The following is a 22956-nucleotide window of genomic DNA, read 5'->3' on the forward strand; positions in this document are numbered from 1 at the left end:
TGAAAATGTCAACCTATCTAGTGACACTAAAAGAAAACTACAAAGGGGGCTTTTATTGTTTTTTTGGGCCACACTTGGGAACCAGACATGGTAGGGGCCCAGAAACAGAGACACACTCACAAGAGGAAGGTGAGACTCAGAGGGACAGAATAAAGCCCTAAGAATACCTCTTCTTCCTCACCTTTGGGAACTTTCCTCTCCTCCAGGGTCTATGTTTCGACTTCACTAATTCAACAAGTATTTGTTTAGGATCTCCCATATGCCAGGCTAGGTGGCAGGATACAACAGTGAAGAAAATTTATAGGATCTCTTCTCTAGTGGAGCTTTTGGTCTACCAGCAGAAACAGGCAATAATAGAATAAATGTATATTACATATTACAATAAACCCCACGATGAAAAATATAAGGAGCTGTGAAAATATGTAAAAGGGACCTGAGCTAGTCTGTGGAGGGCAGAGGTCTGTGGAGGGTTCCTCCAGTAGGAGGAACAAGTCAGGAAGGACTTTCCTGAAGAAGTGACATTTCAGCTGAAAAATAACAGAATGAGTTTATCTAATAAGTGAAACCAGAGGCAGCTTCTAAAACTAATCGGCCCCTAATTAAAATTCATAATTGAGGCAAGTTGCATTCTTCCAAGGTAAGCCAACTTTTTTGTTTCTTTTCAAAACCAATTCAAATAATGTTCCCTTGTCACAATCTCTTCTACTGGTCTTCGACCATTTTGTTTTCTCCTTAGAGATAACTGTTTGAAAATGTCAACCTATCTAGTGGCACTAAAAGAAAACTACAAACGGGGTTTCTACTGTTTTTTGGGTTACATTGGGAATTCGTTTGCTCCACTAGAGAAGAGACCCTATCTGTTTTTTCACTGTTGTATCCTAGCACCTAGACTGGCATATGGAAAACCCTAAACAAATACTTGTTCGACCAAACTTCTTTTGGTCTTTGACCATTGGGAGTTTGTTTGCTTTGTGTTGCTTATGTAGAGTATATACTACTGAAGTAGAATGCCTGGATTCAGGTCATCTGTATGACCAACTCATCTGTGTGACCCACATAAGGTCGTAACAGACCTGAGATCTCATTGGTTGAGCTTGAACATTGTCTGCTTGATCTGAACATCAAGCCAAGGTGCTAATTCACAAGGCTTTCAATCGCTATAAATGTTTTTGCATTTCACATTTTGTGTAATGCATACAAGTTTTTATTTATTCTACGAAAGTACTTCACAAAGTCAGTTTGAAAGAATGCATGGCTTCAAACACAATATCTTGGAAGTGTATGCTGCAAATTTGGGCAACATCCCGAGTCTCAGAGGCTTGAATGTGTGAGATCTGAGCTTCTTTAGTGACCCATCTGTGCCCAGGGCTCTGTGGCACTTGGATGGAAGTATGCTGGGAGCACTTATTGGATAATTATCAGCATTGTTCAACTCATTAGATTCAATTTGATACAATAAACATTCATTGGCTCCTTATTCTCAGCAAGGGGATAAGAGCTCTCATAATAAACATAATAATATGCATGACAATAGCAGCAACTACAATTTATTGAGGACTCACTATGTGTTGGGCACTGTGCCAATCATTTGACATAAACATTTACATTTACATATCTCATTTAATCCTCATAACAACCCTATGAAGCTGTATGAATATCCTCTTTAAGAAAATGAGGCTTGGAGGGGCGCCTGGGTGGTGCAGTCGGTTAAGCGTCCGACTTCAGCCAGGTCACGATCTCGCGGTCCGTGAGTTCGAGCCCCGCGTCAGGCTCTGGGCTGATGGCTCAGAGCCTGGAGCCTGCTTCCGATTCTGTGTCTCCCTCTCTCTCTGCCCCTCCCCCGTTCATGCTCTGTCTCTCTCTGTCCCAAAAATAAATAAACGTTGAAAAAAAAATTATATAAAAGAAAATGAGGCTTGGAGAGATTCAGAAACTTGTCCATGACCAAACACTTAGGAAGAATAGGCCTTACTTATTAGGTCAGGATTTAGATCTGGGGCCTAAGACAATAATACGCTGCCTGTTTTCACATTGGTATGTCATGTTTAAGATGAAGAAATTACTGTTCCTCAGAGAGGTTACATAGACATTTCAGAACTCTGTATATTTCCCCTGAAAATAATACCTACAACTCGTTGAATAATTTCTATGTGACTGGCATGTTACCTTAAAATTTTACAACTTAGAAGTACTCAACCTTGTCTGATGTTAGAATAATCTGGGAATTTAAAAGAAATAAAAATTAATGCCCAGGCCTTATCCCCAGACCAATTGAATCAAGATCTTGGGGGATAGAAGCTGGAAATGGGATATTTTTTTAAGTTTCCCAGGTGATCCTGATAACAGAGAGGGTGAAAAATTCCTGCCCAGAGCCTCACAAGAACTCCACAAGATAGCCTCATTTCACAGATAATCAAACTGAGGCTCAGAGAGGTGAATTGTCTTGCCCAAAGTCACAGAAAAGATGTGGCAAAGTCAGGGTTTAACCGCTGGGCCAATTCCAAAGCCCATACTCCTTTGGCCCTCCAAGCTGTCACCTGCATGACAATTTGGCATTCCTTCCAACTTCAGGCAATGTCCACTGGCTTTTGAGTTTGTCCTCAACAGCAACTCCTCTCTTTCCTTCCTTCCTGCTCTCTACTGCTGTTCTCTTCCCCTGCCCCAAACCCACAACCAAATCCAGCCAGACTTCATGACCGGGAGTTTATGTGGATGCATTGGCTTGATGCCCCCACTTTGGGGTGACAGTACCCAACTCAGGGTAATGCCTACCATGGGCCTCCCAGCAGGTGCAGAGCCTCCTAGTTTACCTATCCACTTCCTCGAGTTTACCTGAGAAGATGGGGGCCCTGAGCTCACAGCCCAGCAAGTTACTTTCTGGGGGTGGGAGCAAGAATTTTAAAGCAGAGACTTTAAAAGTCAAATTAAATATCACAGAGGAAAAAAAAAGGCAAAATCATGAAAAAATGTGGTCAATCATTAGTGGCGAGGTTGAAAAGACATGCTCCAATTGCTTTTAAAATTCACAGAACCCAGGTCTCCTTAAAATAGTTTTGCAAAGTACACTGAGAATTCCATGCAGTAATATGAAACATAAGTCCCACTGCTGCCACTGAACATGCCTCAGCTGGCTAAACTGAAGGAGCTTGACATTCACCCAAGGCTCTGCAGAACTCCACAGGACAGCACAATGGAGCTGCAGTTGCAAAGCTTCCCCAGATGTGTACATTTTCTGCTCCATTAAAATGACTTGGACGAAAGGCAAAGTACATTTGGCCGGCAGAAAGAGGGGGCTGGGGAGGGGCAAGCACAGGACAGTTAGCCTCATCACAGGCCTCCCACTCCCCAGCGTTGCCCCCCCCCAGCCCTTACCCTACACTGCCTCTAGAGCAGACTGTCTATAATGTAAATATGACTGCAACCTTCCAGGGACCCCCACAGCCAAACTGCTTTGCTGTAGGTCTCCAGTTTCTCAACTCTATCATGGGGTTAATAATGCCCACTTCAAGGGTTTGGTGTGGATTAATTGAGATGTATACATGGTGCTCCAGCATGCCTGGGTTATAGTAACATTTGGAGGAAAAGCAGATATCACAATTATCATCACTGAAACCAGGTCCCATGAGGAAAGACAGGGGAAGGAAATGAAGATGTCTGAGCAGAAGATAGATAAGATCCTAAGGAGACAGGATCCCGAGTTTTCCATATTGGAGGAGCTGACATGAGACTCTTCGTGGTGAACCTACTATGGCAGCTACAAGGTGAAAGGTTCTGCCCCAGTGTAAGTAAGAAAGACCTTTCTCACAGTCAATAGTGTCCAAAAGTTAAGGGGTGCTAGTAAACCTCCTGACATTAGAACTGTGTAAGAGGAATATGGATGACCATTGGAGAGGGATATTGAAGAGGGGATTCAACCATGATTTGGTCGAACCTGACATTTTAACCACATCTTTAAGTTTGAAATCTATACTGTTGAACTATCTTTGCTTGCTAATCAATGAATCTGTCTTGAGTAAAGCCTGGGGCTAGCGTCTCCATGTCAGAGGTACTTTGACTCCATTTCCATTAGGGCAGAGGAAGTACTTAGTAGGTTCTCCATGAAGCTGTAGACTTTAAAGACTGACTGTGTGAGTCACACTGGAAGCAGAAGCAGGGATGTCTTTCTGTTGCCCTTAGGCTGTCCAGTGGTATTTCTTTGAGCATCCCATACCTGCGTACCTGTCGTTCCTTCTCTAGAATCTGTGCACCTATGTGCAAAATGTATTTGAGTCTGTGTTTACTCTGCTAGCATCCGTGTCACTTTGTTCTTTTCATCTTTCTGGGTTCTTGGGACATGGAATTGCCTTCTTATGAGAATTATTTACTCTGACTTGGGTGGGGAACTGAGGGTATGGTGATATTTAACATGTTCACAAATCTGTCTTACAAGGAGTGGAAACAGTGCCTACCCTTTGGTCACTGGGAATGAGATAGAGTTGGGTTCAACTCCAACTCTGAAAAAAGGGAGCAGATTTTCAGAAAAACGGTGCACCTCGTGTTCTCTTTCTTTAATACATTTGTTTTATAAGCATCTAAATATGCTAGGAACCTGGGATTCCGAGGTTACTCAGCCTTTTTTGTACCCCCTCGAAGAGCTCATTGTAATGAGGGAAGATAAAAGGTGCTGGCACAAAATAGTAGACGGAGATCACCTGTGCTTCAGGAGTGCAAGCGGTTGGGGAAGACTTCACAAAGGAGGTGACATTAGAGCTGGTTTGGGGGAAATTGATGTCAGCATGTGCCCTAAGAGGAAGAACTTCCCAGAAAGAGGGCAGAGCAAGCATAAAGGCTTGGGACCTGATAAAGCATGCTATCTTGGGAAATGTCAAATAGTTTAAAGTGTCTGTATGTACTATTTCCAGTAAAGTGGTAAGAAGAAGGAGACTAATACTGTATTTGGGGGTCACTTTCATTTAGATGGCATAGGAGGTTGGCCATGGTACTACCTGAAATTATTTTGCAAACCTAATTTGGAGCTTCATGGACTTTCATTAAATATGGCCAACTCTGCATGATCCATCTTGTGAATTATCAGAAGCCTTGCTACACATTACTTCCCCTTGGCCACCATAGGAATGTATTCTTAAGATAAAACCTCATTTAAGATCAGTCCAAAGAAATCATAATCATGAAGGTAAATCTTCTGGAACAACTCAGTGTGGCACCTCATTTTTCCACAAGCATGTGGGTCAACGTCAGGCCAACATCTGCATCAGGAAACTAGTGGTCATGTCTGGCTACAACCACATATATACAGACGCGGTTTAAGGGAGCTTAATCTGACCTGTGCATTTGGATCTGGGAGATGTGTGTTAATGAGGTTCACCCATTTAACATAATCCCCAAATCACGATGAAATAATTTGGGGGTTTTGGCTTACCAGCTTCATCATTAGTGTAGCTGATCCAAAATGTGAGTAGAGTGCTTTTTTTTAAAATAATATGTAGGGGTGCCTGGGTGGCTCAGTTGGTTAAGTGGCCGACTTCGGCTCAGGTCATGATCTCGCAGTCCATGAGTTCTAGCCCCGCGTTGGGCTCTGTGCTGACAGCTCAGAGCCTGGAGCCTGCTTCAGATTCTGTGTCTCCCTCTCTCTGACCCTCCCCTGTTCATGCTCTGTCTCTCCCTGTCTCAAAAATAAGTAGACGTTAAAAAAAAAATAAAAATAATAGGTAATACTTTCTGATCATAACATAATGCCTGCTTATTGTGGAAAATAGTTAAATATAAACATATAAATGTAAAACACAAAGAAAACAAAATCACTCACCACTACTATGAAACAATATTTTACTGCATTTTTTTTACAGCTCGAGTTCATTTAAATAAATTTTAAAAATATATAACATTTAATTAGGTCTGCCACCTCCATTAAGCATTCCTCCATGAGAACACTTGTCTGACTATAACATAATCACTTACTTAAACATTTTTACTACTCTCGGACGGGACCATAAGGGTTTTGAGGACAGGGAAGGTGTTATCCATTTAATAACATATCTAATTTTGGCATAGGTATCCAAAACCTCGATTTCTGATGCACTATCTAACACTGCAAGGAATCTAGGTGTTTGTCTGGTCTGTTCATCTCTCTACTACTAGCACCTAGCCAGAATCTGGCATATAGTGCATACCCAAAAAATATCGGTTACTTGACTAGAAGAATGAATTACTGGATGGCTGGCTGAATGCAGATTTCTATTTATTGTTCTTCACACCAAATTGAAGTCCCTACCAAGTGCCAGGCCTGGGCTGGAAATTGGGGATATAAGCAGCCATGTATGATACAGGGGCGTCAGTGTGAGACTGCTGGTCCCCTCTGAACAGGCTCTGGTCCCTGTGAGCAGAGACCCGTCAGCCCTTTTTCAGTTGTTTCATGACTAGTCTGGGGGTACCCAAGCCCCTCCAAGCTCTTTTCCTCCTAGAAAACTAAGGACAGAGCAAAGACTGGTATTCCTCGGAGTCCCATTCCTGAACTCAAAGTGCTCCAAAATGCCCAGCTAACCCTGGGCTTGCCTCCCTCAGAGCACCCCTCCACTCCCTGCTTCATTCCAAGTGGTCCCAGCCACTTGGTGGAGAGGGGCTTCGGTGGACGAAGACTACAGGGGAGAGGGTCGCCCCCTGCTCTCTCTGGCTGAGAGCTGCCCTGGACTAACCCTCCACCACCCCAGCCAGCTGGTCCAACTGGAAATCCCAGATAAGCCCCCGGTCTGGTCAGAACTAGTTTGGCAGCTCTGGGAGAACGTTTCTGGCTGACTGACCCTCCCCACAGCAGGACCTGGCAGTTTTGCAAAAAAAGAAGAAAAAAATGATAAGGGAACTAAAGGAGCTAAGAGGAGTGGCTACAATTATTTGAAACACTCTAAAATTCTGCTCGCTTGCAAGTGCAAGTTTACACTAAGGGATCCCAACGAGACTGCCCCCCTTCCCATACCCTGCGTTCATTCTCTCACACTCTCTTCCCTCCTTTGCAGTGCAGTTTTGTTGCGATTCGATTTGTTTTGCAGCGCGATTGTTGAAGCGGTATCATACTCTCCGCACGCAGCGCGACTTTTCGTCGATGCATTTTTTTCCTCTCCTGCAATGCTATTGTTATTATTATTATTATTATTGCCATTCAGTCTCCCTGCCCTTTCCTCTCCCTACGCGAATCGCGCTCCGGCTGTGATTGCTCGGGTCTGACTTTGCGAGTGGCGGTGCGCTTCCAAACCCCCCTCACCCGCCCCCCGCCCCCTTACCCCCCCTCCCTCTCTTTTCCGCGCCCAGGCGAGAGCAGCCGATTGGCAGAGCGGTGCTTTCAGGAACAATAACAGTGGGGGGAGCCCGGGTCCCGGGGAGCCGCCCCCGCCCCCCGGCCCGGCCGCGCGGCCCGCGCCCCCCGCCGGGTCCCCACCTCCGCGCCCGCCCCGCGGGCTGACCGGCCCGACCGGGGCCCGCCCCCGGCGCCCACCATGTACGCCTTTGTGCGGTTCCTGGAGGACAACGTCTGCTACGCGCTGCCAGTGTCGTGCGTGCGCGACTTCAGCCCCCGCTCGCGGCTGGATTTTGACAACCAGAAGGTGTACGCCGTGTACCGGGGCCCGGAGGAGCTGGGCGCCGGGCCCGAGAGCCCCCCGCGCGCCCCCCGCGACTGGGGCGCGCTTCTGCTCCACAAGGCCCAGATCCTGGCGCTGGCAGGTGAGCGAGCGGGCCGGGAGGGACGGCGGGACCCGGGCGGGGGCAGGGACCCGGGGCGGAGGGGGCCGGGGGGAGCCTCTGCTCGCTTCGGCCTCCTCCTCCCGCCCCCTAGGCTTTTCTTTTGGGGATGGGGTGGCTCGAAAAGGCCAGACCAGTTAAAAACACCGGATGGTCCCCTTTGTCTTCCCCGCCTCCCCGACACTCCCGCGCTGTCAGTCTGTCTCCATCGCTCTTTCTCCGTCAGTCCTCTTTCTGTTTCTGCCTGTTCTCCTGTTTCCTTCACTTTTCTTTTCTCTCCCTTCCTTTGCACGTTCATTTCTCTGCCTCTCACCTTCTCTTTGGTCCTTTCCCTCTCTGCTCCTTCTGTCTCCTCAAGTTTCTCTGTCTGTCTTCCTTTAAGGCCCTTGGTGCCTCCTGGAACTGAGGAGGCTAGCTGGATGTTGTCAGACTCTTCTAGGTGGGAGTCCCCCTTCACAGAAGGAAGCTATGACATGCTTGTCCCATCCGGGTCATCATTGGACAGGATGAGGAGGCCTTGATCTCTGCATGCCACTCTCTCCTGCCCCTTCCTGGCTAGGTGGCAGAGGTAGTAGTGGCACTCAGCATCCCTCAGCCTCCACACCCCTTTTGAATCTCCCAGAAGCCTCCCTGGGTTGAGAGCTGAGGGCGAGGAAAGAGTTTCTGGTCAGGTTAAGACCAGACCTCCCATTCCTGCTTTCTCAGGGCCCTGACAAATGGCAAGGCAGGTGGTGTCATCCCCATTTTGACAGATGAGGACACTGAGGTTCAGCTGCTGATAGGACAAGAAACCAGCCTTTCAGCCTCCTACACCAAGTTATTTCTGCCACATTGAGGCACCTTTTTCTTTGTAAAGAGAAGTCAGTGGACACTCTTTCCCAGCTAGTACTGAGAGACTTGGGTACAGACATGAGAGGAAGAAGAAAGTATCACTTCTGTTTTGGGGAGCAGCCTTTTAGCTGCTGCTGGGCGGGGGGCGGGTACCTTGGAGTGGGCAGGGATAGTCAGTTGGCCTGGTCTCCACTTGGAAGGGAAGACCAGGGTTAGGAAGGGAAAGCCAGTTCCTAACTGCATGAAGATGTCGTAGTTTTAAGACCTTTCCAATCTTTCCGACTTCCTTTGCTTTCTCACATTTAGCCTGAAAGATGAAGCCAGCATGTATCATATTTAAACTTGGCAGATAAAGAAACTGGCTTGAAACACAGAAGTGACTTACCGAGGGTCCCATGGCAAATTAGCAGGTCAGAGCTCTGGCTCGTGACTCTAGGTCCTTTCCACCACCTCACGTGGCCTCTGGAAAGTGGGTTTGCAGTTGAGGAGTGGGGAAGAAGAACTAAAGACTGGTCGCCCTTTTTGACAGAATTTATCCTCACCACTTCTCTGACACACTCCGGGGTACAGGGGTATAGGCCCATTCACAACACCCGAGGACAGAGGAGTCCAGAAAACCAGAATGAGAGGAAGCATGCAGATAGAAAAGGGAAACCTTTGTAGCTGATTAGGTTTTATTTTGTTCGTTTGCTTTTAATTACCTAACGGAAGGGGCTAGGAGATTATTTCCCAAGAGTATAGGCCTGAGGAAGTTGTAACTAGGTTGTAACCTCAGCTTCCCTTTGGCTAGAAGAAAAGAAAGCATGCTTCTTGATGATTGTATTATACTCCTAGATCTGGAAGGGCCTTAGGAGAAGGGAAGGGGTGTGTGTCAGAAGTCAGCGGTATGTATGTGACTTAGTGTGTTAATGACTGCTTTCCTCCTTTAGAGATTGTTCATTCATCCACTTGTTCTTTCAGCAAACAAACTGCTTGGCTCTTCAAGCACTGCAGAGAGGCTGCTAGGCAGCCCTCACCAACTCTGATTTTAAAAATCAATGAAAGTCCTCATAAGTAAGAAATGTAGTTATTGGTCCTAGAACCATGAATCTTCAATCTATAGACTATTCATCCTCCAAGTTGGAATGTTGATAAATCTCTGGGGTTATTAAAAACAACAACAACAACAACACATCTAGGCACCATCTGGAAATTTGCAGAGTAGATCCAGAGAAGAACCATGGTGCCAGTTGAGCAAAGTGAGTTGAAAGTGCCTCCCCTACCTCGTTCACTTCTTTCCTTGGGAGGAGAAAAGGAGAGGAAGAAACAACTTGAGGTTGGCTAGACCACATTTCGAATTCCAATCAGCTGGTTAATTTTTAAATGGGAGCCGATGTCCTGGCTGCAGACCTGATTGAAAGGACCAGGGTGGGTTTGGGGATTCATTTATCCTGAAAGAATTCTCCTGTGTGTCTTGAAATTCCATCTTGACTTGAACGTGGTGGCTCTGAGAATTGCTCACAGTGACTTCATCTTAAAGAGCTCATCTTCTGGCATCTCCCAGGTATAAACACCACTGTGTTGTGGCATCAAATGTGAGGAGATGAGCTCTCAATGGTGAGGCAGAGATGGCTTTATGTTTGTGAATTAGCCATGAGTAGTTAATCCCTCTCTGGCAACAACAGCATGGGTTCAGGGGCAGTTTTAGGGCTACTTTATGGCTTTGGGTGACAAGTGTGTTACTTTACTGGGTATTTCCCAGGGCCAACCCAGAGCTGTGTTCAAGTGTACCTCTTCTTATATCCAGGAAATGTCAAAGACACTGCTGTGGGGCGTTGCATTTTTCCAGCCTGTGGTGGTTTATGTCATGGCTTCATTTGCATCAGACCCTACAGTACAGCCCTCCTCTCAACAGATTGTGATATCATTTCAAGGAAAAAAGAAACAAACCCACCTGTACTGATGATTTTGCTACGTGTATGTGCATTGTCTCTGTTAGTCCTCCCTTTGCCCCTGTCGGTAGAGATCGCTATGACTATTTCCATTTCCTAGATGAGGACACCAAGGCTGAGACTTGCCTGCTAATAAATGGCAAAGCTGGCCTTGGAAAACAGGTCTTCCAGTGCCAAGGGCCTGCTTGGCAGTCTGCTTTGTAAAGTAGCTAATCTTCCCACCCACCACACAGCATGCTTGGAAGGAGTGAAAGCCAATGGAAGAAATGACCCTGAAATGTGTCGCTCAAGGCCAGTTTTTGAGCCAGTGGACAGTTTTCATTTCAGAGTTTTCAAGCCCATTCTGCTCATCTTCTTCCTCTCTTACCAGCCTCCCTCCTACAGAGCACACACCCCGTGCCCTCTCTGCCTTTAGTTGTCATTTTACTAAGGAAATCTCAGAGGAGCTCCCATCCTCTGTGGAGGAGCCATGTGACTCAAGACTTGGTTCACCGTTGGTCTCTCTTTGCTCACTCTCATTTATTTGCCAAACAGGTTGTGAAAGTGAGAGCTACCCATGTCGAGAGCTCACTATTATCCAACTGCAATCTGGCCTGCTACTGTGGCTCATAGGATTGAATTTTGTGGTTTTTATGGGGCAAAAACTGGTTTCAGTAGGCTCAGTCTTAAAATTCTATGTTATTCCATCCAGGCACCTATGCTATGTTATTATTTGGGTGTGCTAAATTCCTTTGGTCGTCAGATGTCCCTTTACTGCTTCCTACATGCCAGGCCCAGTGCCATAGTAAGTGAATGCACCAGTACAGCTGAGGTACTGGCATTGAAATGACAGCACGGCCTGGGGCAGACAAGAGTTCACTTATCAGGCCCTGAAAAGTATAGGTTTTTGTCAGGGGCAGAGTGATGGAGAAGAAAGGGGCATCATCCTCAGGTAATATGTAGTCATAGGGCCCATGGTAAGAATTATAGGTAGAAGCCAGGCACTGGCAGGGAGAGGGGTGGGAGCAAAGAAAAGGCCAATTCTAGGTGGGCTTTGCAGGTTCTCTTTTAAGCCTTTCTTTTCCAGCCCTACTGCCACTGCGCATTCAGGCCTGTACCAGTTTTTCTTTGTCTAAACCAATGCAGAGGCCTTCTGGTTGCTCACCCTTTCTGCAGTCTCATTTCTAAATCACCATCAGAATAATCTTCTAAAACGAAGTCTTAGGTCAATTCACTTCTCTCCTTAGAACCTTCTGTAGCTCCCTCTTGCCTAGTGAATTAAACTTCAGCTTCCTGGCATTTATAGCAGCCTGAGCCCTCCCTCCCTTCTCCAGCCTCATCCACCCTTCCTACTTTCCATAGACCTCCGGTATTTCGTGCCTTCTTGAGAACACACCCGCAGTCACTCCTTTGAGCCAACAAAGATGGATTAATCATTGTCTGATGTGGGGCCTCTGCCCATGAAGCTCACCTTCGAGTGGGAAAGGCAAACATGTGACATGTTTGTGGTCCAGCGAGCTGAGGGCTGTAGAGGAGGGGACAAAATACACTGGGAGCCCCACTGCCTCAAGGGTGTTCCCGGTTCTACCCTCTGCCCCAAGAGGAGATTCTCCCTCCTCAGAGCTCTCCCTTTGCTTTGCTTGTCCCTTGCTTATGGATCTTAGCATTTTGGGTTTTGTTTCAGTGTGCCTGTCTACCTTACCAGCCAGTGAACTCCTCTAGGACAGGGCCCCATCTCCCTGGTCTCTGTGCCTGCAAGTGCCCAGCACGCAGTCCACACCAGCCAGCCTGTGCTGAATTCATGAACTTGGGGAAGACAGGTGCATTTATTATGTTTGGGGAGCGGAAGTAGGAAAGGACAGGAACCTCTGTAGCAGCAACTTGTTTTTCAGAGCAGAAACCTGCAGCGGGATTCTGAGGTTTCATTCAACGTTGTTCATCTGGAAAGAGTCAACATTCTTTATCACTCCCTTGACTAGAAAAACCCCACACTTGGGGGGGAATAGCTTCCAAAGCCACGTTCTTCTTGCTTTGGTAATTTTAGCTCATTCAGGGCTCAGGTCCCAGCTTGGCATTGTCGGTCCAAATAGATCACTTGCTCCAGAAACGCTTTGGAACTTCTACAAAGTTAGCAGCGAAGCAGGGGACTAGCCGATTTCATATGCAAAGATTGTTACATGTCATCAGTGGGAGACTGCCAACAAAAGGATTTATTTTTTTTTAAAGCGAGTGAAAACTTTTAATTTAGGTTTTGACATGTTCTGCTAATACACATTGGAGCAAAGATTGGAACTTGCCTGCTGTCATCTGTTGCAGATTCCACTGAAATGTTAACCATTGAAGGCTCAGTCTGATGTGATTTATCTTGTTGGAGAACCACAGATTTGTTACAACTAAATGGTATGTGCTACAGAGTACTTCAGAGTTCTGGTTCACAGGATGAAAGAAAAAAATTGCCCCCAGGCAAGCTGAGGTCTTTCTCTTTTGTGTGGTGTTTTGTTATTCAAGAACATACTAGTTTTTATTTTTAAAAACACACCAGAAAAGTAGAGTTCAAATTTAGATCTTTGACTCCAAGATTAATTCTCTTTCCACTGTGCCTACCTGCTTGTCTTATAAACTCCTTAGAGAGACAGAGAGATGTGTGAACTCTTCATTTTAAAATGCTTACCAGAAAAGCATACATGCCCTGAAGAGGTTTTCTCTGATGTATTTAAGTTCTGCTGGTATTGAGTTATACTAGGTGGTCAGCCATATGCTGGAGGGAAATGCAGGAGGAATGGGCATTGTTTTTTGTTTCTGTTTTTTTGCCTTTAAGGACTAACTTACTAAATATTTATGAAGTGCTCACCAGGTTCCAGGTCCAGTGCTAAGAATTTCTATATACTCTGTCTACATCCCTATAAAATAGGGCTTCTTGTTTTACCTGGGAGAAGCGAGCTATTCAAACAGTGGTATAGCAGGTGCGATAGGTGCCAGGCAATGAACTGAATCTTCCCACGTACTCAGGGCTTGTGGAGAAGTGTGAGTCAGTTCATTCAAAAAGTGTGACACCTAAACTAAGGTGGCAGTGGTCATGATGGGTCTGAGAGGGATCAAGAAAGGAGAATCCATGGGACTTGGGAACAGCCTGGTTGTGGTGAGGAGGATGTGGTAATCTGGCCTCTCCTCCCTCGGTGGGGAGCACTAGAAGAGTAGTTGGTTGGAAGAGATGATGAGTTTCGCTTGAGACAAGTTGAATCTTAGGGGCCTGTGGGACATCTGGGTGGATGCTCCAGGAGAGCAATTAGGCGTATGGCCAAGGTTCAGGACAGCACTCTGAAATTGGGCTGAAGATCCAAATGTGGAAGTCATTAGCCACAAGACTGGTGAGGTCACAGCGGGAGAGGGTGCAGAGTGAAGAATCATGCAGGGCAGAACTGTTCAGAACATCAGCTTTTAAGGGTACAGCTGAAGAAGAGCCCAAAAAAGGTGACTGGAAAGAAATAGAGATGGACAGAGAACTGAGTAGTAACCAGGACAGAAGGGTGTCCTGAAATTCAAACTAAGAAAGAGTCTTTGGATCCCAGATCTAGGCTTGTTTTTCTCTTAACTACATACAGCTACTTTTTCCTCAGAGCTATTGGTTAGACATAAGGACGGCTAAGTATATATAAGCAAGAGAAGAAAAGATTTGCATGGGGTATTTTGGTAGTTTTCAGTGTCTGAGTTTTGCCCCCAGTGCAGGAAGTATCAGGCCTGTTCTTTGGGGTCCAAAAAGCAGAGTTGGATGCAAAGAATGGAATTCATAGGAGTTGGTGGGAGCAATATGATATTAACAGAGAGAACGATGAACAACTAAAAGGGCTTCCAGCATGGTGATAAGCTCCTTATCACTGGAGGTGGCAAGTAGGTCAAGGATATTCTGGAATGGAATCCTGCCCTATGAAGAGAATTTGGTTAGGGGACCTCTAGGTCACTTCCATAAGTATTAAGGAGGAAGTGTAGAGAATGAAAGATGATGGGCTTTGAAGTCTGACTATCTGGGTTCAAATAGTGACTCTGGTACTTAGAACCTGTGTGACCTTGGGGAGATCAATTCACCTCTGAGTCTCAGGTGCTCAAGTGTGATGCAGGAAGAGTAATCAGCTACTCACCCACTGGGTTACTTAGCAAGGTAATATGGAAAAGCGTCTGGCACACAGTAGGTACTCACTAAATATAGGCCGCTGTTAAGGACTATGGTAGCCAAGGATCCCTGAGAGAACAGCTTCCTTAGCTGTGGGTACTACTATTCGTGGAAAGGATTGATTTAGAGGAACAAGCACACGTAAGAAGCAGATAAGTGTAAGTTTAACTTGTGTGTATTTTAAATCCTCCTAGGGCTTGGCTTCAGCATGAAAGGCTAGTCATCCCCCAGTATGTTTTGGCCCTTTGTGACCCTATGCTGGTGCCATTCATTACCCTGACAAATGAGCCAGCAGGATGAAGTTCCTAGTATTGTCTGTGCTGCAGCCCTGTGCCAAGGCCAGTGAGGCAGTGGGAGGGAGAGCAAGGAGACCTACTGAAACCTGGTTAGCAATTTCTTCTCCTCCTTCTTGAATGGCATCAGTGGGACATTTCTTCTAATGTGCCCACCTGGAGGGATGAGATCATCTATTCTTACCCTGCGCTGCACAGAAAAGAAAGAGACCTGGATTTCCCTGTGACTGGTCAGCGGTCACAGAGCTGGAAGGACCCATTGAGGATTTCTAGTCTAGTCCCTGTGTTTTACGGAAAAGAAAACCAAAGAAAGGTGCCCAATCAGCCATAGAGTTAGCCACAGAGCCAGGCCTCGAACCAGCATCTCCTGATTTCTTTCTGCTATACCACAGCGGGCCCTCTTCTTTCTGGTCTTTTGACTGGATATAATCCTTGAAACTTGAGAATTTTGCCTGCCTTGGATTCTGTAAAAACAAACACCACAGTCTAGAAAACGCAATGTGCGTGTCTTCTCTGTGGCATGTCTGTTTTTAATGCAAACATCGTAAGACTTTACAGGATTTTTGTACATATGAGAAACTTTAAACTTGCCTGTAGATATTTTTAAGACAAGACCAACTTTTGTACAACATTTTATGTTTGGCCTTTCAGAATTTCACCCTAGCTAACAAACTCACACCACATTAAACTCTCTGATACTGGATTCTTTTAATTATCCAGCATGATTTTATGTAAGATGGGAGTCACGACAGTCCCTCTCCCATTTTAACTGTATGCTGCAAATCCTTCAGGGCTATCATCGCTTTTGAAGACAGACTTGCATGGCAATTCCTGTCCACCTGCCTGTTTTCTAAGACACTATTTGCTTGTTACTGTACCTCCACTTTAATGGGATGTCTCTTTCTCAAAGGTCAGTAACAGACACCAATGAAGAGTAGCTTCTACCCTATTTTACGGCTTTGAATAAGGACTCTGAGGATTATGTAGAGCTGGGTGGATTTGATAAGCTTGCAGTTCAGGAGTCTGCCATCAAGTCAGATGGGACTTGTATAATGCCTAGTTCAATTTGGGAATTTATCACAACATTCTTCTGGGTGTAGGCAAGGTTTTAGGAGAAAGCAGGCACTCTGGAAGTTATATGGACATGCTCATCATTGTATATGTGCCTTGTAGTTCAGTTGAGGATATTTTAGCGACTTAACCATTTTTCTCTTGTTCCTATAGGATAATTACATGATACGAACAGGGAGGGCCTGAGTGTCGTGCAGACCTGATTGGAAATTGTTTCCGCTGTATAATAGCTTTAGGTCTTAGGCAAGCCATCTCACTTCCTTAAGCCTTGGTTTCTGCTTCAGTTGAATTCTCAGGCAGATTAAGTATATTGATGTTAATAAAGAATTTGGCATGGGTTCTGGCACACAGTAGGTACTTAGTATTGTTGAATGGATGAATGAAATTAACTGACATCACAGCAGCTGCAAAGGAGGAGGAAATAGTTGATGCCCAAATCCTTGGTGGTTTTCTCTCCCCTGGAAACAAGAGAATTAGGCAGTCAGAATCAGTAAAGGTTGTCTCTTCAGAGGCTACATATTTGTTTGTTTACCTGAGAACTGATTATTTAGTCTTAAGCTTGGAACAGTTGCAAAGGCAGGTTGACTAGAGAGTTTTCCTCGTCCTTCTGAGTCCACTGCTGGTTCCTTTTGTGGTTTCCTGGAATGTGAAGCCAGAAGCACACCCCAAAGCCACATTAGAATGCTACATGAGGTTATTTGCTGCCTTAGATGATTCACACCACTGTTCACCTCCATTATTGTGACCAGTCAAGAGTTACAGCTTCTTGTCACCCTATGTTCAGTCTCCTCCTCACACCTCATCCATCTTGCTTGCCACTGCCACATTAATCTTCCCAAAACATCTCTTTCATCATGTCTCAGTCTGTGTCAGATACCCGCAGTGGTTCTTTTTGCCATGGGATAAAAGCCAAGCACATAACCCACAGCGATAGCCTCAGCGCAGCTATTCGTTGAACACCTGTGACAAGAAAGACACTGTGCTTGGTGTTTTACATGCACCATCTTTTGGAAAACAGTTTATCATTTCCATTTTATAGATCATGAAACTGAGACTCAGACAGGTTAAGTAGTGTGCCCAAGGTCCCACAGTTAGTATGTGGAAGGGACAGAATTCCAAACTAGGACCACCTCATTCAAATGACCATGCTGCTTTTATTAGATCCTGGGCCTCCCTCTCCCAACCACTTCTTCCACTTTTTGTGCTGACACTGATTATTCATTAATTTTCTGTAGCTTAGATATAGATGTGAGGTACCACCTTCAATCAGGATTAGGGTCAGGAAGGCCTGGAGACCCAGAGGTTTGCCCCATGTGTGGCAGCATCTCTCAGGAAGTCAAATCTTGCTTTCTGGTTGGGATTCTTGGTACATTCTGGGTTGTAGTGGTCCAAACTGAGACCAGAGCTCAGTAAATGTGCACTGACTACAGAAAAGGATGAATGGAGGCCCCAGGGCTTCCTGAGCCCTTATCCCTGGAGCACCAGTCAAGTTGGAGACTGATGAGCATTAAGATGGAACCAGGAAGTAGTTAGCTCCAGAGGAGCCTCAGGATCTCCCTGGCCATGTGTCCAGATCAGGAGGCATGGGGTTGGAGGGACTATCTGCTTCTGCTCCTTTCTAGAAGTCACTCTTGTCATTTCAGACTTTACTGCTCAGCCTACCTTTTCAAAGAATCCATTTCAAGTCCTTAGGCCTGGCTACAACCTGTCTCTGTTATGTCTGGTGATGATCACTGCTGCTTTCTGGAGGCTTCCTGAGGACAGAGGCATCTGGAGATGCAGGAGAGCAGGAATAAAGTGGTCTTCTGCTTTGAACTTCGGGCTGGGGAATTTGGATGTTTTCATCTATGGCCATCATTCATTCATTCAACATTTATTCTGGTTCTGCATGTTATAGGCCTGTGTTTAGAAAGGGTAGAGCATGGGCTCTGGACGTAGAGAGACTTAGAACAAATTCTGACTCTGCATCTTCCCATCTGGATGGCACTAAGCCTTCTTTGAGTCTCATTTCTTTTTTTGTGGGAAAAAAAAATGTGGCTAATAATTGCAGGATTGTTGTGAGATGTAGTAATGTAAGTAAAGAGCCTTATGATGGTACCTGGTAGGTAGTAGACATGCTACAAGTGGTAGCCTATTTTTTAATTGAAGTCTAATAACATAAAATTCACTATTTAGACCATTTTAAAGTATGTACAAATCAGCAATTCTTAGTATATTTACAGTGTTCTGCAACCATCTTCACTATCTGATGACAGAACATTCTCATCACACACACACACACACATGCAGAGAGAGAGAGAAAATCTCTGTTACCCATTAAGTGGTCATTTCTCATTGCCTCTTCCCCCTACGCCCCTGGCAAACATACTTTCTGTCTCTATGGATTCGCCTGTCCGGGTGTTTCACATGCGTGGAACCAGACAACATGTGGCCTTTGTGTCTGGCTTTTCTCACTTAGCATAATGTTTTGCAGAATTCATCACATTGTCGCTATCTGTCAGCACTTCATTTCTTTTTATGGTTGTGTAATATTCTATTGCTTGGATATACCACATTTTTTTAATCCATTCACCAATTAATAGACAATTGGGTTGTCACCACCTTTTAGCCATTATGAATAATGTTGCTTATAAACATCCATGCACAAATTTTTGCTGGATATGTGTTGATTTCTCTTGGGTATATACCTAGGAGTGGAATTGCTTAGTCATATGATGGTCTTACATGTAACATTTGGAGGAACTGCCAGACTGTTTTCGACAGTGGCTGCCCCAGTTTACATTCCCACCAGGAGTGAATGCGGGCTCCAGTTTCTCCACATCCTCTCATTGCTTGTTCTGTTTCTTCTCTCTTCCCTTCTGTTTTCTCATTATGGCCATCTTAGTGAGTGGATAGTTGTATCTCATTATGTGTTTGATTTGTGCTTCCCTAATGACTGATGATTGTGAGCACCTTTTCATAGGTTTATTGGTGTAGCCTCTTTTTAAAAATTATTCTTCCATTAAACATTTTTGTTTGATGATTCCCTGTTGTATGGCCAGGTCTAGGATTTGGGCCCTGCCCTGAGGTAACTCACACTCCAGTGGGGAAGGTTGACTTCAAACCAGATGATCTCAGCAGAGTAAGAAAATAAGCTACCTAGAGATTTGTACAATGTGTATTGGGACCTTTGAGGAGGAAGGAGGAGGTGAATGGAGGCTGTGTGGAGTTTGTCAGGCAGACAAGAAAGGAGGGGGGCATTCCAGTTAGCTGGGCAAGCATGGAGCCTTGGGTATAGCTGGCGGGGGTGGGGCCTCAGGTAGAGAGTGGAGCACCCCAGGCAGGCAGCTGGGCAGGTCTCCACCCCCAAAAGCAAACCTGCAGCAGGCTCTACCGAGCTTCGCCACCCACCATATATACAGACAGGGCTCTGTTGCTTTCAATGCACATTTACTCAGCTGATTTGATTCCCACTTGAGATACATACTCAAAAAGAAGAGAAAGAGAAAGAGAAGAATGACACTCACTGACATAGCAGCTTGCCTGACTTCTTATCCCACCAAGTGGCAGGACTGGACTTGGAATCTGGGTTGCCCCACTCCTAGTTTTTTCCCCACACCTATTAGCTGGACCTCAGTTCTTCTTACCTTGGCATTCAAGGCCATTTACTCTCTAAGCTCCAACTGCCTTAACTTCTTTCCTCACCTCTTTTTTCTGCCTGTTACTGAACCATGTTTAGTAACCATACCAGTCTGAATATTTTCCCAACATTCCTTTTTTAGTTTCTAGTCTTTGTCCCTTTTGTGTGTTCCAAATTCTTGCCACCCTTTTTTTTTTTTAATGTTTTTATTTATTTATGAGAGAGAGAGAGAGAGAGTATGTGTGCACACAAGCAGGGGAGGGGCAGAGAGAGAGAGGGAGACACAGAATCCAAAGTAGGCTCCAGGCTCCGAGCTGTCAGCACAGAGCCTGACGCCGGGCTCGAACTCATGAACCATGAGATTATGACCTGAGCCGAAGTCGGACGCTTAACCGACTGAGCCACCCAGCTGCCTCCAGACTCTTATCACCCTTAAATGGCTATCCTTTTATGAAAACTGCCCAAATACCATTCACTCCACTCAGGTTCTTACTAGAACTTGATACAGAAGTGATCCTGGCCACTTCACAACATCCTGGCCAAGTGAGTGAGTCACAGATGAGGAAGCAGGATCAGAGAAGTAGAGTAACTCACTCAGTAAGTCAGTTAGTAAGGAGCCTAGCTCAAATGCTGCCTCTTCTCAAGCAACTACCATGGTTGCACTGACCAAAGTGATCTCCCTTGCCTCTGAAAACAGTTACTTCCCCCTTATTCAAACTCAGTATTGAAGATCTTGGATTATTGTTTTTTCAGTGGTTTTATTGTGTGTTCCCACAACTGGGTGCTCGTTCTCCATGTTCTGGGGCCCAGGCTAGATCTTGTAAGTGTATATTCTCAGGAAATGTTATGCTGAGGCATAGGAGAAAATGCTGTGGACGCTGGGTACAGGGTCTGAGTTCTCATACTATTCATGTTTTGACACTAACTTCTATGACCTTGCACAACAGTAAGCTCTCCAGAATGAGAACGGGAACTGTACTGCTGCTATTCCTGTATCCCTGGGGCCTGATTGTTGAGTACAAAGATATGTGGACTTCACCATTTGGAACCTCAGTCTCCTAATCTGCATTTTGAAAGGGTTGCATGAGATGACCTGAGGATTGTCCTCAGTGCAAATATTACCTAGTGTTGCACGTCTGAATGATTGCTTCTCTCCAACCAACATGATCCTGAGCTACACAGTTTCAGCTCAGGGAGGCAGAGGGTGGCTTGTCACTTCTAGTTTGGTGTCTCCATCTCAAACTTTTGCCCTTGAATTTATCAAACTGACAACTAGCTCAGAAGCTTTGCCCCAACACATCCAGAAGTCCTAACACCACCTTCTCATCCTCTGTGTCTGGCTTTTCACATGTGGAAACGCCCACCTACCCCATTTCAGCGTAACATCATTTGAAGCACTTTCTTTCGCTTTTATATTTTCACAGCTTTTTGACTTAGAGTCAACAATGATCTGTAGGAGGAAGAAGCTGTTGCTCTTTTAGAAAGACCACAGTCCCCACTGTTGTTCAGCCTAACTCATTGGATGTATTTTATAGGCACAAAGAGAACAAAAACAGGCCTTTCTTGTGAAAATAGAACCTGAGGATTGCTCCTCCAGTTAGTGGGAAAGGCCGTTTTCACCTCTGCTCAGGCGGAGGGTGTTAACAAAGACTAGTCTTTTTTTCCCTGGGCAGGGCCCTCACACTCTATATCCTTCTTAAGTCATTCCTTTATTTTTAAAAATTGTATCTTTACTCACCTTATGCTTAAGGAGATAAAAATGATTCCGAGCATGTTGATAATGTCAGTTTTAGTGTTCTGTTTGTTGAGAGCCTGATGTATACCAGGCAGTGTGCAGTGAGTTATGTAAATTATTGGTGCCGTCCCTCCCCACTGCATTATAGAGCAGACACCTGAGCTCTGTGAGACTAAGGCTTCCCCCCTCCCTCCTTACCCTGCCACACAAGAGCTGAGGTTCCCAAAGAGGTCTCTCTGGTACCAGAGTCCCACTCCTCTCCAGCGGGGGCTCCCTTCCTAAGACTGTTTGGGAAGATGTGGCATTTGACTACATTCTAGAATAGTTGTGTGCTTATAAGCTTCCTTCTCAGCTTTACTAACAAGTTGTGAAGAGAGAAGCCTGGCTTGGGGGAAGTGTAAGAGCATGTTTAACACACACACATATGCATGCACACACACACACTCACACATAAAGACCCTCAGAGACTGTATTTAACCAGCTACCTGGCCACATGCCACATCCAGCATTGGGCAACATGCTAGAAAGTGAATTTGGGCTATAGCAGTGGGAACCTTTGAGAAGTAAAAGAAACAGCAATCCCTAGAGTCTCAGTGCAAGCCAAGAACACAAGATCCCAAAGTATTTGCCACAAGGGGCCAGTTCCAGGCTCAAGTTTCTACCTCTAGAACTCCCCTCTTTGAATTTTTACTTTTGACATCTACAGTGAAAGATAGATCTGGGAAATAAAGTTTGAAATCTGTGCAGGAGAAAAAAATCTAAATCTAAAGAAGTCTAAAATCTTTTTTGGATTATCTGAAGTTGAGTTTAAAGAATGAGAAAGTGAGGAGGAGTAATATCCCTTTGTATTTGTGTAGCACTTTACAGTGTGTGGTTCATTTTGGTGTGTATTATTATCACGTGTAAGCACTGGGTGAGATGCCAGAGGCCTGTTTCTCCCTCCTGGCTCTTCCTCAGACTCACATTTTGGGCAAACCCCTTCTGTCCTCTGGGTTTGAGTTCCCTCCTCTGTAGAATGAGAGTTGGACCAGTTGGTCACCAAGGCCCCTCAAACTCTGTCATTCTGTGATCTGATACCAGTAAAAAGGCAGTAAATGTTACTTGTTACTCTTCTCATATCTGTCTTACCTCAGCCTGCCCTATGTCGGGATTGTGGGGAGGCTCCACGAGAGGCCCCATGAGAGCCATCATCCCTTTCATGCTTATTGGCACCTGAGCTGGCAGAAAAACACGTCTTCCTGGGAATTCGCCTGGCTTAGAAAGATGGTGGTCGTCAAGGGCTCCATGTGCTAGTTTAGACCAAATAGAAGTCTAAGGGCCATTCCAGTTCCAAGATCCTGGAATTCATAAAAGGCCACCCTTTAAGGTATTCGTGGAGAAACCCCTAAGCCAAATCATTGGACACTATTTCAACACTTCGAATGGCAGTGCCTGTAGCATGTACCTTTGACCCTAGAGTTTGATCTGCACTGCTGCTTTTAGGAGCCCTGCATGCAGGAGGGACAGGTCTTGGGTTTGTTTGCTTTTCCTTTTTAACTGGTCTGGCCTCAGTCAGTCATTCTCTAGCATTTGCGATTATGGGTATTTTGAGCATTTTG

The 22956-nt window shown here is 45.3% G+C and overlaps 2 protein-coding genes across 3 annotated transcripts in view; both read left to right on the forward strand.

Annotated features, from left to right (window-relative positions):
• Positions 1–22956, forward strand: part of AGBL4 (AGBL carboxypeptidase 4) — a 1304809-nt gene that overhangs the window by 1053999 nt on the left and 227854 nt on the right. The window lies entirely within an intron of this gene.
• BEND5 (BEN domain containing 5) overlaps positions 7473–22956 on the forward strand; it is a 48101-nt gene continuing 32617 nt past the window's right edge. The window contains exon 1 of one of the 2 annotated variants that reach the window (XM_047084917.1): positions 7473–7713. In XM_047084917.1, the coding sequence (XP_046940873.1) occupies positions 7488–7713 (226 nt within the window). In that variant the 5' untranslated portion in view covers positions 7473–7487. Of the gene's footprint in view, positions 7714–12796; positions 12873–22956 lie in introns of those variants that run through there. The other variant, XM_047084918.1, reaches the window with a different exon arrangement.

This window comes from Lynx rufus, unplaced genomic scaffold (assembly GCF_022079265.1).
Source record: "Lynx rufus isolate CCGP_SWC_20201006 ecotype Redwood Valley unplaced genomic scaffold, mLynRuf1.p SCAF_2, whole genome shotgun sequence".
Taxonomy (NCBI): Eukaryota; Metazoa; Chordata; class Mammalia; order Carnivora; family Felidae; genus Lynx; species Lynx rufus.